This window comes from Myxine glutinosa, chromosome 8 (assembly GCF_964187855.1).
Source record: "Myxine glutinosa chromosome 8, kmMyxGlut1.1, whole genome shotgun sequence".
Lineage (NCBI taxonomy): Eukaryota > Metazoa > Chordata > Myxini > Myxiniformes > Myxinidae > Myxine > Myxine glutinosa.
Window position 1 is genome coordinate 64,302,227 of NC_136268.1, and position 13,818 is coordinate 64,316,044.

The following is a 13,818-nucleotide window of genomic DNA, read 5'->3' on the forward strand; positions in this document are numbered from 1 at the left end:
ACGTCCATGCCGCTTAAGGAAATCAAGTCCTAACAGAACGTCAGCGCATAACGCAGGTAATACCATGAGATACACATCCGGGAACGTGCGTCCCTTTATCACAAGTTTCAATCGACACGCCCCTTTTGTGCTCAACCGAAGTCCCTCAGAGGTTGTCCCGAGAACTGGCCACCCATGTTGTTGCACGAGTCGCTGATCGATAAAACTATCCGTGGACCCCGTGTCAATCAAAGCTTGCGCAAAAACGCCCGCGACCGTGAGCGGAATGATGGCCTGCGCAAGGCCGGCAGACCCGGCAGGTATTGTACCGGCCGGGCGAGAAGATCGCGCCTCGCGGGTGGATCCAACGCCGGCTGCAATCCTTCGGGCAGTGTCGGCAGGTTGGGCCTCAGCAGGAGCATTGAAGTCAGTTGGCTCATCAGCAGTTTCATTTGCCAGAGTGGGTGTGTGTAGGTCGTAAGAGCAGCCGCCAGATGGCGCTCGAGTCACGTGAGAAAGATCTCTGCCGTCTGCAGATTCATATGCCAAAGTGGGTGCATGTAATTCGTAAGAGCCGCCGCCAGATGGCGCTCGCGTCACGTGAGAAAGATCTCTGCCGTCTGCAGATTCATATGCCAAAGTGGGTGCATGTAATTCGTAAAAGCCGCCGTCAGATGGGGCTCGAGTCACGTGCTGCGTTTGCCGCACATCGAGAGGAGTTTCCAAAGCAGGAGCATGTCGCTTGTTTGAAGTAGGCATTCGAACGCCAGTCAAGGTCGGTCGCGCTGTGGCCGGTCGCGTTCGCGCCATTTGTTTCGGCGGCCCGGTGTATCTCACCAAGGTCGGGCGTATAACCAGAGGCCCGCTAGACGGAGAGCGGCTCTTCAAAGCCGAGTGAGGCGCCCCGTCCGGCGCTCCATCCGTTGGCTCCCCGATGAGCCCATTCAAGGTCGCGCGGGGACGCGTGCCCCGAGCGGCCTTTCTGCAGACCTTTGCAAAATGGCCCTTGGTGGAGCACAGGTGGCATGTAGCCTCCCGGGCCGGGCATTCAGAGCGAGGGTGCTGCCGATTCCCACAAAAATAACATTTTGCATACCGGTCAGGCCGTGGCCGGGCAGCGGCGGCAGCAGTGAGGCCGGAAGCGGAGTCCGCTTCAGGAGCTCCCAGAGACTCGGCCGTAGTGGTCTGGTCCTCCTCCGTATCCTCGGCGGTAGCCCTCTCCGGTCGCGCGAGTTGTGAGGTCCCCGCCACGACTCGTGGGTGATCATATGCGGTGGATTGTTCTCGGGCATCTGTGTATACGCGTGCCAGCCGTAGTGCTTCTGTAAATGTCAGATCCGCGACCTCCAAGAGTCGGAGCCGCAAGACTCCAGAATTAATTCCGGAGATGAATGAATCTCGGAGCAAGTCGTCCTGCACTTGCTCGTGGGTCCGGACGTCCTGCACGCAGTCTGCCAACAGGTAGCGCAACTCCTGCGCGAAGCAATCGATCGATTCAGATGGTTGCTGTCGCCGCTGAGAGAGTTGATGCCGGCCGTGCACAGCACTCCGTGTCTTTACGTAGAGGCGCTTCAGCTCGGCTAGAGCCGTAGCGTACGTCCCAAATCGAGAAATGTTCCGGAAAACGGTGTGATAGACCTTCGACTGTAACACGGACAGCTTTATCGCAGCGGTGGGCTCTGTTTCGTGAGCAGCAAAGTAATTCTCCAGCGTTTTGAGCCAGTGAGTGAACTCCGATGCTGATCCCTCAGCTTGAGGGTCGGCTCCGAGAATCGGTACCACGATCATCTTGTGGTCAGCCATTCCGGCGATCTAAATGATATTAAATGTCGTGAAAATCAAGCTCAGACACGACTTGACCTCTGGGTAGGTTTAATATCATTTAGATCTGTAGTACATCCTGTAAGAATACATGCATGCAACAGGCATTAAAATCAGAGTATTTCATGAGCAATGGTCGATTCAATATAACAATGGTCCAACAGAGAGGACAGTCAGCGCAGCATTTAGGGGCGTACATACCATTCAAACTACAGGACTATGTCACAGTGAGTTCCGCTGGAGTGTCCGCGCGCCCCGGTTGTCCCGGGTCTTATAGACGCCCCTTCTGTAGCGAGCACACCCTGGGTTCACCTTGGTATAATTTCACTACAGTCCCCTTCGGTCAGTGTTATCAGGTGTCCATATTTGCATCGTTTTCGAAGGTTTTAACCACGTTGGCCATTCTGTGTCGTTTCATGTTTTGTAGCCGTTCAACATGTGGCAAATGTTTGGCCCCATTGCAGCTCCAGCGAGACATACAAATGCATAGCATTGCCAAATGATTCTTGGCTGGTTCTTTGCCATCTTGATTTACTACAAAACATCTTTACATGTGCATATTGAGAAGTGTTTTGTTCTTTGCGTTTTCTCTGCCATTCAGTTGCGCAATACAGTCAGGTTTATCTGTGAACATTGTTTGCTCAGTGGTATATCCCTTTTTCCTTGTTTGCAGACCTGCTATTCTACAAGCACAAGATGAAAGCGGAATGCTTTCCATTCGCCTGTCCCCACGAATGGTGGAAAAAGTATTTCTGAACATCCCACCAGGTTGGCTGCAGAAGTGTGCAGGTACAGTCACGTTCAGCATTATTTTTCCCTCTAACATGTGATCTGTAACTTTCACTGTGCTATCCCAGCTTCTCTCCTTGAACCCTTGCCTAGTAAGCCAGTTGTAGTTTATTACCCTCGCCAGAGGAGAGGGTATTGCATTTGAGTCGGTTTGTTTGTCTTTGTTTGTCTGTTTGTTTGTCTGTTTCTCTGTTTGTTTGTCCGCACAGAATAAATGTGATTTTCTCTGCAACCGTTGGTCCGATTGACAGGAAATTTTCACCATAGGTGCAACTCCACCTGTATAATTTTTTAATGATAATTATGACGTCATAGGTCACGTGGTTCGGCCGCCATCTTGGAAAAAATCAAAAAGCTTTGCACCTCTATATCTCCGAAAGTGCTAAATAGAAAAAATTGAGACATAGCTCATTGTAAAGAACTCTCCATGGGGAATAAAATATGTTAATGATGATGTCATAGGTGCCTCCATTATGACGTCATAATTCGACAAGTACAAAACTTCATCCGATCAAGATGAAATTTCTTGAGCGCCATGTCGGCATAAACTGGTGGAGAAAAATAAATGATGACGTCATCGGTCACATGGTTCGGCCGCCATCTTGGAAAAACCGAAAAACTTTGCACCTCTATATCCAAAAGTGCTAAATAGAAAAAATTGAGACATGGCTCATTGTAAAGAACTCTCCATGGGGAATAAAATATGTTAATGATGATGTCATAGGTGCCTCCATTATGACGTCATAATTCGACAAGTACAAAACTTCATCCAATTAAGATGAAATTTCTTAAGTGTCATGTAGGCATAAATTGGTGGAGAAAAAAATAATAATGATGACGTCATCGGGCACGTGGTTCGGCCGCCATATTTGTTTTAACACAAAAGCCTTAAAAACCGCAAATACATCCTGGCGAGGGTTTGCAATCTGATTGCTCTTTTTCTTGTTTGTGATTGAGGCATGTCATGTGTATGTGTGTATTACCTCTTGATCATCAGTGAGATGGCTTTGTTGTCGAAGGTTGTATTATCTCTTTGGTTGTCGAAGCTTAGAATACAACTTATGAGTACTTCTGCTTTCAGCCGGTCTGAAGTTACAACATCTGGGGTGCATTTCGGTTTCTACAGTACAAATCTTAGTCTTGTGGAAGATGTTGTACATATACTACATCTCGGACAAGAACATTAAGAGACATTGGCATACTATCACATGAACTACAACGTCGTTAAGGGACAATAGCCATACACCAACAAAATATGTGATTAGAACCAGGGATTTAAACATTTGTGATGCTCCTGGATGAAAATACCAAACAGGCCAACCCATGCAAGTCTCCTCACCACTAGGCCATCGATCACAATACGTATGCCATTTTCTGTTTTTAAAAGGTTAATTTGTAATTTAACTGGGTTTAAATAAAATGAAAAAAATATTGTTACGAAACCTATTTATGGGTTAGTGAGGGGCTAATTATTAATAGTAAGGGCATTTTATGAGATATTTCACAAATCTGTTAACTAAATTGTTACCAAAAAATTTCTTCACCAATATGTTTGTAAAGGTGTGTAATAACATGTGTTAAAATGTTGAAGTTCAACTCCCGTGGGAAACCCAGAAAAAAAGCTGTTGAATTCGGGTACCGAAAAATTATTTTCGAGAATTTTTTTTTTTAAAATCGGCCCTTAAGTAACTTATGAGGGGTCAAATAAGGGTTTTTCATGATTCTGAGTTGATTGTTAACATTTATATTTTCACTTTTACATTTACACACAAAGTAGCTTTTATTTCACATACATATATAATACTCAAGAGTTATTTCTCATTCACAATGTCAGAAGTTTCAACAGTCATTGTCTATGTCTTCTTCAGACTCAACAACATCATGACTGCAGTTTCTGCATGTAATGCCATTACAGACTCCACAGGCCGAGATGCACGTGACCCCATTCTTCTTGCAGCTGCATCGCCGGTTGCTGCAATCTCCATGACAATTACAGCTCGTGAACTGCAATAGCTCCTCAGGAGCCGTGGGGTCCAGTGTTGGAACTGGCTCATACCCATGCACACCTATTGTCCATCCATAGTCACTGGGGTTCAGAGACATGCTCTGTAGAAGGATCCAGTCCCGGGTCTGCAGGTAGGCACGGAGTGAATGTTGTGCAGCTGCACCCTCTGTTGGAGGTAGAGTCTCTGGTTTGATCACTCCTGCCGCTGCCTTCCTTGAGAACATGTTGTACCGAATTTCACCCAATGTAGTATCTCGTCCATGGTAAATGTACTTGAAAATCGCAGTACCAGCCTGAATCACTGTTTCCTTGGTGGCTTCTGTGTCAAGGAAGATGTCGATGTACTCAGCCGTGTCCCCTTCGCAAAACCTAAAAAAAAGCACCAGGTCTATGTTCAACTGCCAACAAGTTCAACTGCCTCTGCATCTCGCTTCATCTGTGTCTTGGCAAGGTCTCTGTGGACTGGAACATGTTTACTGACGTCCTCCTCCATCCGCCGGTTGACATCAGACAGGTGACTGAGGGTGAGCACCCAGCATTTGTGGCCAGAAAAACTGTTTCTCATTCTTCCTCTGCTCAGTCCACCTTGTGACTTGGCTGCCTTCATTAATGTCTGCTCAATGCAAATGTCACACCATGTGCCAGACCACTCATGACTTGAGTAACGGACAACGTGGTTCCCGTGGGCAGTGAGACGTTCTAAGGTGTCTTTGTAAGCAGGCAAAGTTTCTAGTTCCTTCATGAGTTGACAGTACAGCCGTGCGCCCTTGGCATACTGATGATGGCCTGCAGCGGCAAAGATGTGAAGCATCTTGGTAACAATGCAGGACAGATGCCCATTGTGGTCTGCAAGTCGCTCGGTTCTGATAAAGACCTTGATCACATCTACCATGTGGTGGTACTCCACCCAGAGTGCAGGTGTTCTTCCTCCTTTTGCCAGTCGTTTGAAGGTTTCTTCAAACCTTTGCTCAAACACTGGCACTACTGGGTCTGAGTGTCTGGCTCCCATCTTCCCATCAGCCACCTTCTCCATGAAGGTCTTCATGTCACCACGCTCCTCCTCAGTGAAGGCAAGTTTCATGATGTGTTGATAGATGGCTGCATCGATGAGGAGGTGAACACGGATTGCCTTGTCAAAACATCCTCCATCCATGATGTGGTTGGCTGTCGTACTTCCAGGATAGATCAACTGGATCACATCTAGTAGTCCAGAATCTTCCATGATGTTACCCATTGATCCAAGATAAGACTTCAGCAGGTGAAAACCACCCAACCTTGGAATGACGGGTAGATTTGCCTGCTTTATTATATTCACAGCCTTCAGCCAAATCGGAAGATCAAAGGTCACTATAGCGACCCCAGCGCGCCGTATGCACTCTTTCAGAGTGGTGAAGATGGTGTTGAGGTCATTAGGGTCTCCTTCAATAACTGGGAGGAACTCGATCTGTGTGCTCTGCTTTGCATCATTAGCATGGATTCTCTTCATCCAGCCATTCCAGTTGGAGTGTGGGAACTCAGGATCGTTGGCTTTGATCACCCACCCCGCTGCCCAGAGTGTGTCACCTGGAGTGAGGAGTGGCTGATCATGAGCCAGGGAGGAGGAAAGCTCAGCGAGGGGGAGAAACATGATCGCGTTCGTTCCTATCTGTTTCCTGTTCGTAAATGGAATAATCTTTACTTCAGTTCCTCTCAGGATCTTAGCTTTGTCGAGTGCCTTCAACTTCACCCGGGGGAAAGCTGCTGTTGTCTGTGGATCTGGCAAAGGTGGTGCCGGAGAGGTGACTTCGATCCAACCCATTGAGTGAAAGGGAGTGTTTCCGTGAATAGAGACAATGTTTAAATCTATATTGTCTCCAACAAACTGAGTGACTGCATTGTTTGTTTCCCCAACCTCCATAAAGACCACCTGATCATTACTTGACAATTCACTTTCACTGGCTGGCACTTTGGCTGTCATCACTGATAGATCCTCAAGCGCAGCATCAACCGCAACCTCATCATTGATCTGTTCATCGGTTTCCTCCACAATGGTGTCAAGAGTGCCAGAAGTATCTGGAACATCATCTCCACTCCTACTATTAAGGAAGCAGTATTTGTAGTTTTGTGTCTCCGTGTAAGACTCAGTGTATCCCAGCCGGTGGAACTTGTTGAGCATCCATTTTGACCCAAATCTATGATCAAGTTGTATGGCAAGCCCCATTTGGTGTGGCAATACTCCAGACCGAGGTCGACAGGCCTTAATAAAATTCTGCCCCCAAACGGCAACTCTTTCGTCTGTCTTGACAATCGGTCTCAAGAACATCTGAAGGCTTGCAGGAACAAGTGTCAGCTGACTATCGATGTCAGTCATACTGTGTGTGGTGGGGTATGACTTTGGACCTAAATCAATCAAGGCAATATCATTGGATATGAACTTGAGTGCCGTCTTTATGATCTGAGTCTTCTCATCTCCATGGTCAAGATTAGCATGATGCGCTCGCAGAATATTGTCGGTGCCATCTTTGAGACAGAGTACATCTGCCCTTCTTTCCTGTGTTGTGAAATACAAGGTGTCTTCGTATTTCTCTAGAAGTTTTATCTTTAGCCAATGCTTTGAATAAGAAAGGCTCTTCTCTGGTGACTGATCAAACTCCTGCAGCTTTTCATGGACTTGGTCCATGTTCATTACCCCATGCTCTAATTCTGAGTCTAACCATTCGCAGAATTCAATAAAAACTGCCTCTCGCTCCTCATCAATACTCCTCTGTCCTCTCTTCCTTTTTCCTTCCTCATCAGTCTTGGACAAACTGTCACCTCTCGCAAACATAAGTTTGCATCGCAAATGGTACAGTGTTTCTTCTGCTACCAAGTCGTTGATCCCTTCCAGGCGTCCAGTGACTTCAGTGCCCCAGTCATCCCCGCGACTCCGTGCTGTCTTCAGCAAGCTTGCCTTCAGTGTATCTGCAGTCAAATTATCTGGCACTCTGTATTTCTTTCTAGCTTGTGCTGGATTATTTTTGTAGAGCTGGGCTGGTTGGTTGCAAAGAATGCATACATCCTTATACAGGAGGTCAACTGACTGTGATCTTCTAGAACTGCAGCCAGTTGATGAACTGAACTCACAAGTAGTGCATCTTCTCTTCAACTTTGATGACTCTTTCTCTGCCTTTGATGCTTGAGCTGACTTCTTGGTGGTTGCAACAAAGTTGTTGTACAGATCATTTTAACACTTCTGGTGGTACCTCAGTTTTCCTTCCTTTTGAGCCTCCTTCATACGTTCCACAACAGTAACATTTTCGACAGTTTCTGCTTGTTTCAATAAAGTTGAGTATCCCTTTGGAGTTGCCTGTATGAGCCTTTCAGCTGGTGTATCCGAGCGTGCACAGATGAAGCAATTGAGCACAGGTGGAGTAACGTCTTCATCCATATTGCTAGACTCCATGTCCTGCAAAGTAGAAAATGAGATATATTTAGAAATTATTTTTCCACAAAGGAGTGTCTGTGGTGAAATATAAATGTTAACAATCAACTCAGAATCATGAAAAACCCTTATTTGACCCCTCATAAGTTACTTAAGGGCCGATTTTAAAAAATAAAAATTCTCGAAAATAATTTTTCGGTACCCGAATTCAACAGCTTTTTTTCTGGGTTTTTTTTTTCTTTTTTTTTTCTTTTTTTTGTATGCAAGATCGAGGCTCGTGAAAGAGCTAACATTAATCACACAAAAAGACAAACCGACACACAAAACACAAAAAAAACAAGGGGAGCGGTAGACAAGATGGGGAGAGAGGGGGAAGGACACAAAAGAGAGGGGGAAGGACACAAACACAACATTTGAGAGCAGGGACATCGGGAGGACTTGGGGGGAGGTGGGAGAGGATTAAAACATATGAACACTGCAAGGACTCTGGGGTGAATTACCGGGGGTAGAAAAGATCAAGGTTTTCGATGGGGGAAGATAAGAGATGGTGGTGAACAGCTGTTTTAAAGACCTGGAGGGAGGAGTGGGATTGAAGGGAGTGGGGGAGTTTGTTCCAGAGGCGGGAGAAAAGGGGAATGAAAGAGTGAAGGTGAGCAGAGAGCCTAGACTTTGGCAGTTTAACCAGAAGAGGGTTGCAGGCAGATCTTGTGCGACCTGAAGGAATATTGGGGGGACAGAGCACAGAGAGAGCTGGGGGAGCAAGGCCGGAGAGGAGTCGGTAGAAGATTGGGTTTCCCACGTGGGTTTCCCACGGTTTCCCACGGGTTTCCCACGGGAGTTGACCTTCAACATTTTAACACATGTTATTACACACCTTTACAAACATATTGGTGAAGAAATTTTTTGGTAACAATTTAGTTAACAGATTTTCATATGTTTCCCTTACTATAATTAGTCATCTCATAATGATTGTTAGCGTAAGTGTTTTGTAACCCCACAGTACAGAGTTAGGAGGAATTTTTCAGGGCCATTCCAAAATACGTAGGATTGGGCCAGCCAGCTAGGAAGAAGAAGAACCACTCCCTTTTTTTTTTGCCTCCAGGTGTTTTGATTATGTACTCGGATTTACATTAGATTCTCTTGTTTGCACACAGAATGAGCGCCTGCCGCTGGTAAGGACAGAATAGGTAATTGGCATTGAAGACGACCCATTGAGTCCCAAATTGTTCAATGAGGGTAGTTGCCACTTGGCCACCCTCCCTCTAGCTGGCTAAGACACATCAGCCCATTATCTTTTCTCGCTACAACCATCATTTTCTCCCCAGAGGGAACATAACAGGTTAGATCAGACCAACCCCCTGCTCTAAAACCACCTGCCAACATCCGCACCGACCGTGTTTTTCGGTTTTATGTATATAGATATCCAATTTAATTCATAGAGCAAATGTGTTACACAGTATTTTGATGTTAGTTGTTGTTTTGAGATGTTACATTATTCACGACGTCAAAGCAACCTTGGTTTCCCTTCATTTTCCTTAATCATTGAGCAGGCCGACCTGGTGAACCAACCTATGCAGAACTTCTGGCAGACTTCTGCTTATCGCTTGTGGCAGCTGGTGAGCAGCACTTTCATCTTTTACTGTTGCTGCACGTGGATGAAGATGAAAACGATGTGCCACGAGAGCGATGTTGCACTTTGCTGCAAGTGCGCAGCCTGCACTAAGCTCCACGGCCGTCACATTATACTTCAAACCATTTTATCTCTTTACCACCTGCAAGAGATGCGCACACTGCAAAGTTTTTGTTATTCACGAGGATCTTCGATGTTGGGCTTGCTCGTCTGTGCGAAATTATAAAAGGGTTTGGTGATTAGTTCCTTTTTAAAGTTAGAGTGAATAGAGAGAGAAAGGAAAGATTAAGTAATGAATTAAATAAGAGGAGCAAAATGGGAAGGAGAGAAGTGGATTAGAAACAAATTGAAATGTTTAAACTCAATATTCTGTAGTTTTTTAAAAACCCATGAAGCATTGGGATTCTCATGTATGTACTACTTGTGAATGTCAACTGTGGAGGAATCCGGGTCGGGTTTGAAACAGTAAAGGGCTTACCTTGTGTAGCTTTTCCTGGTTGTTTCAGGCAGCCTTCCTTGGCTAGAAGTGCATGGCAGCTAATTCATTTGTCAACCTGAGCCACCTGGGGTAATTAATCTGGTGAGGGCTGATTGGCTATTCCCTTCTATTACGGGAGAGAGATGTGATCGGGCTTGTATATATATATTGTTGCGGATATGGGATTTGCATCCATCCATATCCGCTTGTAAATATTCCCCTATTTCCTCAATACTTCCCAACTCTCCCCAATCCCCCCATTCCCTAGTCCCATTTTCTGTAAACAACACTCTGTAGACCCGACCTCCCCCTATTTCCCCCATTAAATGTCACATCCAGGTTCACCGCATCTCATGTAAGACAACTATAGGACATCTTGCTAGTTATTCTTAGTCTATGTCAGTTAAGGATTCGTTTCCATTAATTCTGACCCTTCGTTGCACCAGAATGTGATTGTATGGCACCGTTAGGAAGTTTAGGACCTCCCAATACCTCCCCGCAGCTCTACCTCACAGTTCAGCAACAACAACAACAACAACAATGAGCGCAGGGAGTGCGCGTCCTCACTCCGGCTTGGTTGGTAGTGGTGGTGGGAGGGCACCAGACCTTCCCAACGAGCCGCCATCGGACATGTGCTCGACGGGGTTACCAAACAGGGGCTCCCTGTCGGCTCCTCGTCAAGGGCGGAGCCCGGTAACCCCCGCACCCAATTGAAGCGGTGGACCGGCCCCAGTGGGGCGGAACCAACCAGCCGAGGGCGTGTCACTCCCCGCTGAGCATGCGCAGTGAGAGGGAGGTGACGTCAGATGCGCGCCGAGCTGAGAGAAAGCAAGACGTCCCCTCCGAGCGCTGTGACACCTCCCTGCATCTTTTGAACCGTGCTTTATCCTGTCCCCGAGCCAAGGTGCACCTTGTGCCATCGACCGACCTGCCCATCCCCGCCATCAATCCCCGTGTGAGTCTACCTTGTCCGTTTGTCCGTAGTCTGTCCGGGAATAGATAAGATTGTATTTAAGTGCCCATCTCTTCTGTGTCTTTACCTCACTCTGCCTTGTAATCTACCCCCTTTTCTCCACCACTGTAATTATACCCTCCTCCGGAGGTCTTGAGAACTGTACCCCTTGCGTCCTTTCATCTATCCCAGTCGTCGTGTCCTTTCTATCATTGATTTAGCATAGCGCGATTTGGCCAACGTCTGGGTGAATCGGGTGTTAGTCGGGGAATAACTGTTCGGTCGCGGAGCCTCCGCTCAGCAAATATAACATCTAAACCGCGTTCCGTAACAATATATATATACAGTCGTGGCCAAAAATATTGGCACCATTGCACTTTTTTCAAATAATGCACCATTTCTTCCAGAAAATTGTTGAAATTAAAAAATATTTTGGTATCCACATATGTATTTCTATGGTTTGCAGTGGAACAAAACAAAAAAAGCTGAAATAATTACTATATCTTAGGTTATTCCACACAGAAGTCCTATAATGGCCCAGACAATAGGGCACCTTTTAGAAGTTGTGAGAAATAATTAGATTTCAAGCAGGTGATTCTCCTTTACTTTGGAATTGAACTCACCTGTGGTGAGTTGCAGGTGCCTGCAATATAAAAATCACTCATTCAACCAGTTTGAATGGAGAAAAGGAGTAATTCTGCTGTTTTGTGTCACTGTGTGTACCTCAATGAGCATGGCGAAAAGAAAGAAAACCAGAGAATGGTCTGAGGAGGTCAGACACAAGATTGTAGCCAAGCATGGACAATCTCAAGCCTACAAGTCCATCTCTAGAGATCTTGATGTTCCTGTACATATATATATATATTGTTACGTTTGTAGGGGGTAGGCAGTGATTACCTTAATCCAGGTATAATTGCATAGGTAGTATGCTCCTAATGTCGTGTAGCCATCTTGATGTACATAAGTCAGAGACCGTATGTCGTGTAAGCACGTATCTTCGTTCCCATCACGAGGGGTGGAATTATGTTAATTAGTTAGGGATCATGGGTAATTAATCCCCTGTATGTAATGGCCTCTGTTATTTTTCCGCTTTTCCTTATGACACATGCAGCACACACACCTAGCCAGGAAAACGCGCATTTACCACACAAAATAAAAACCAACCGGAAGCAGGACATTAAGCACGACCGCTGATAACACCGAACTGGTGAGCACACAGGCACAGGAGGTCCGTTTCCGAGCACACAGGCACACAGGCACAGGATCGGGGCCCGGGACGATTCCTGACGAGGTTCAAGAGCCGATTATAGCTAAGTGCCACACAAACACATATTTATTTTCACAGTTGTTTTTCCCATTGTTTGTATTTAAAGGCTGTGTGGGGATGCTGCAGTTAGGACTTTATTTTATCGTGCATCATTTGGTTACCGGCATTTATTCAATAAAGCTGGTATTTTTGTACATTTTAATTCTGTGTCATTGAGTTGATTGATTATCCAGGTGTGGAGACGTCGGGTGGAAGCCGCCCAGGTAAGTTCGTCATCCTCCTCTCCCTGGCGTGTGAAGAATACCATCATTTTTGGATTGAACGCCTTGGAGTAAGGCTCGTTTGGTCATCCGTGTCGCCCTGCGGTGTTCACTACAGAGTTGTCACATGACAATATATTATATTCTGTGTGTCTACCATATAAAACACAGTTAGTTTGTGTGCTTATACAGATGTCTGTCCCCCTTCATGAGGGTAGGTTTTAAAGGCCAATCTTTTAACACAAATATGTGTTCACACTATTTTTGAGGATAAAACAAACTCGAAAAACATTTTCCATAAAAGAGTAATTATGTATCTTCTATTAGAATTGTAGATGGTGGTTTGCAAACCGAGCCTCAATGGCGATGTACAGAAGCTTCTTTTTTTTTTTTTAATAATAAATACAAATGCGCAGGGAGTCGAAATTCGTTGCACATGATGTGCAACGTGCGCAGAGCAAAACGAGTGTTAATTTACATCTTTAGGATGTCCAATAAATAAAGAAGATATAAGCACACCTGCCACTACGCCGAGGCTTCAGACTTTGGCACGCTCCGAGGCTGCACCCTTGATTAAACTGTTCCAATTCATCATTTTTGATGGGCTTTTTACTCGTATATGTATATTTTTATAATACTGTATATACAGTCACGTGAAAAAGTAAGTACACCCCATGTAAAGTTTTGACTTGATGGCCAAGTTCAGCCTGATGGCCAAGGATCAAGCCCATGAACAGTCCAACAAAAGCCTCCAGGCACATGGCGGAGCGACTGGTCTATATGAGAACCCTGAGGCTCTTACACTGTACATGCTTGCTGGACCTGACTGTGTGCGGATGTTTAAGGAGTTAGAGGCTGCACAAGACCTTTCATCCCCATCTACTGCTCATCATGAGGAAGGACACTGTTTGCAAGTCAAGTTTCAGAAGGATATACTATCATTTGTTGAGGTGATAGAGCAACTGGGCAACCCCTTCCTTGCAACAAGCCAGGAGCTTGTTGCTTTAAAAGCAAGGCATCATCTCTTCACCACTGGAAGCAGATCACTGGAAAACATCCCACCTACCCAAGCCGCGCTGTTCCAGCATGTGAAACGAGCTCTACCACAGGCGAGTTTCTACTGGAATCAGGCCACCACAGTCCAACAGGAAATCCCTGACTTCAGTGACTGGGGCTGGAAAAAGGATGGCAGCAATAACTGGCAACCATTATGGACCACACTCAGCGATGCTTCAAT

At 45.8% G+C, this 13,818-nt stretch overlaps 1 protein-coding gene across 2 annotated transcripts in view; it reads left to right on the forward strand.

The window, feature by feature from the left end:
• Positions 1-12,523, forward strand: part of SHLD2 (shieldin complex subunit 2) — a 124,622-nt gene extending 112,099 nt beyond the window's left edge. For both annotated transcript variants that reach the window (XM_068124581.2, XM_078783342.1), the window contains 2 exons: positions 2,474-2,589; positions 9,545-12,523. In XM_068124581.2, coding sequence (XP_067980682.2) covers positions 2,474-2,589; positions 9,545-9,717 — 289 coding nt within the window. In that variant the 3' untranslated portion in view covers positions 9,718-12,523. The remainder of the gene's footprint in view (positions 1-2,473; positions 2,590-9,544) is intronic.
• The last annotated feature ends 1,295 nt before the right edge of the window (positions 12,524-13,818 follow it).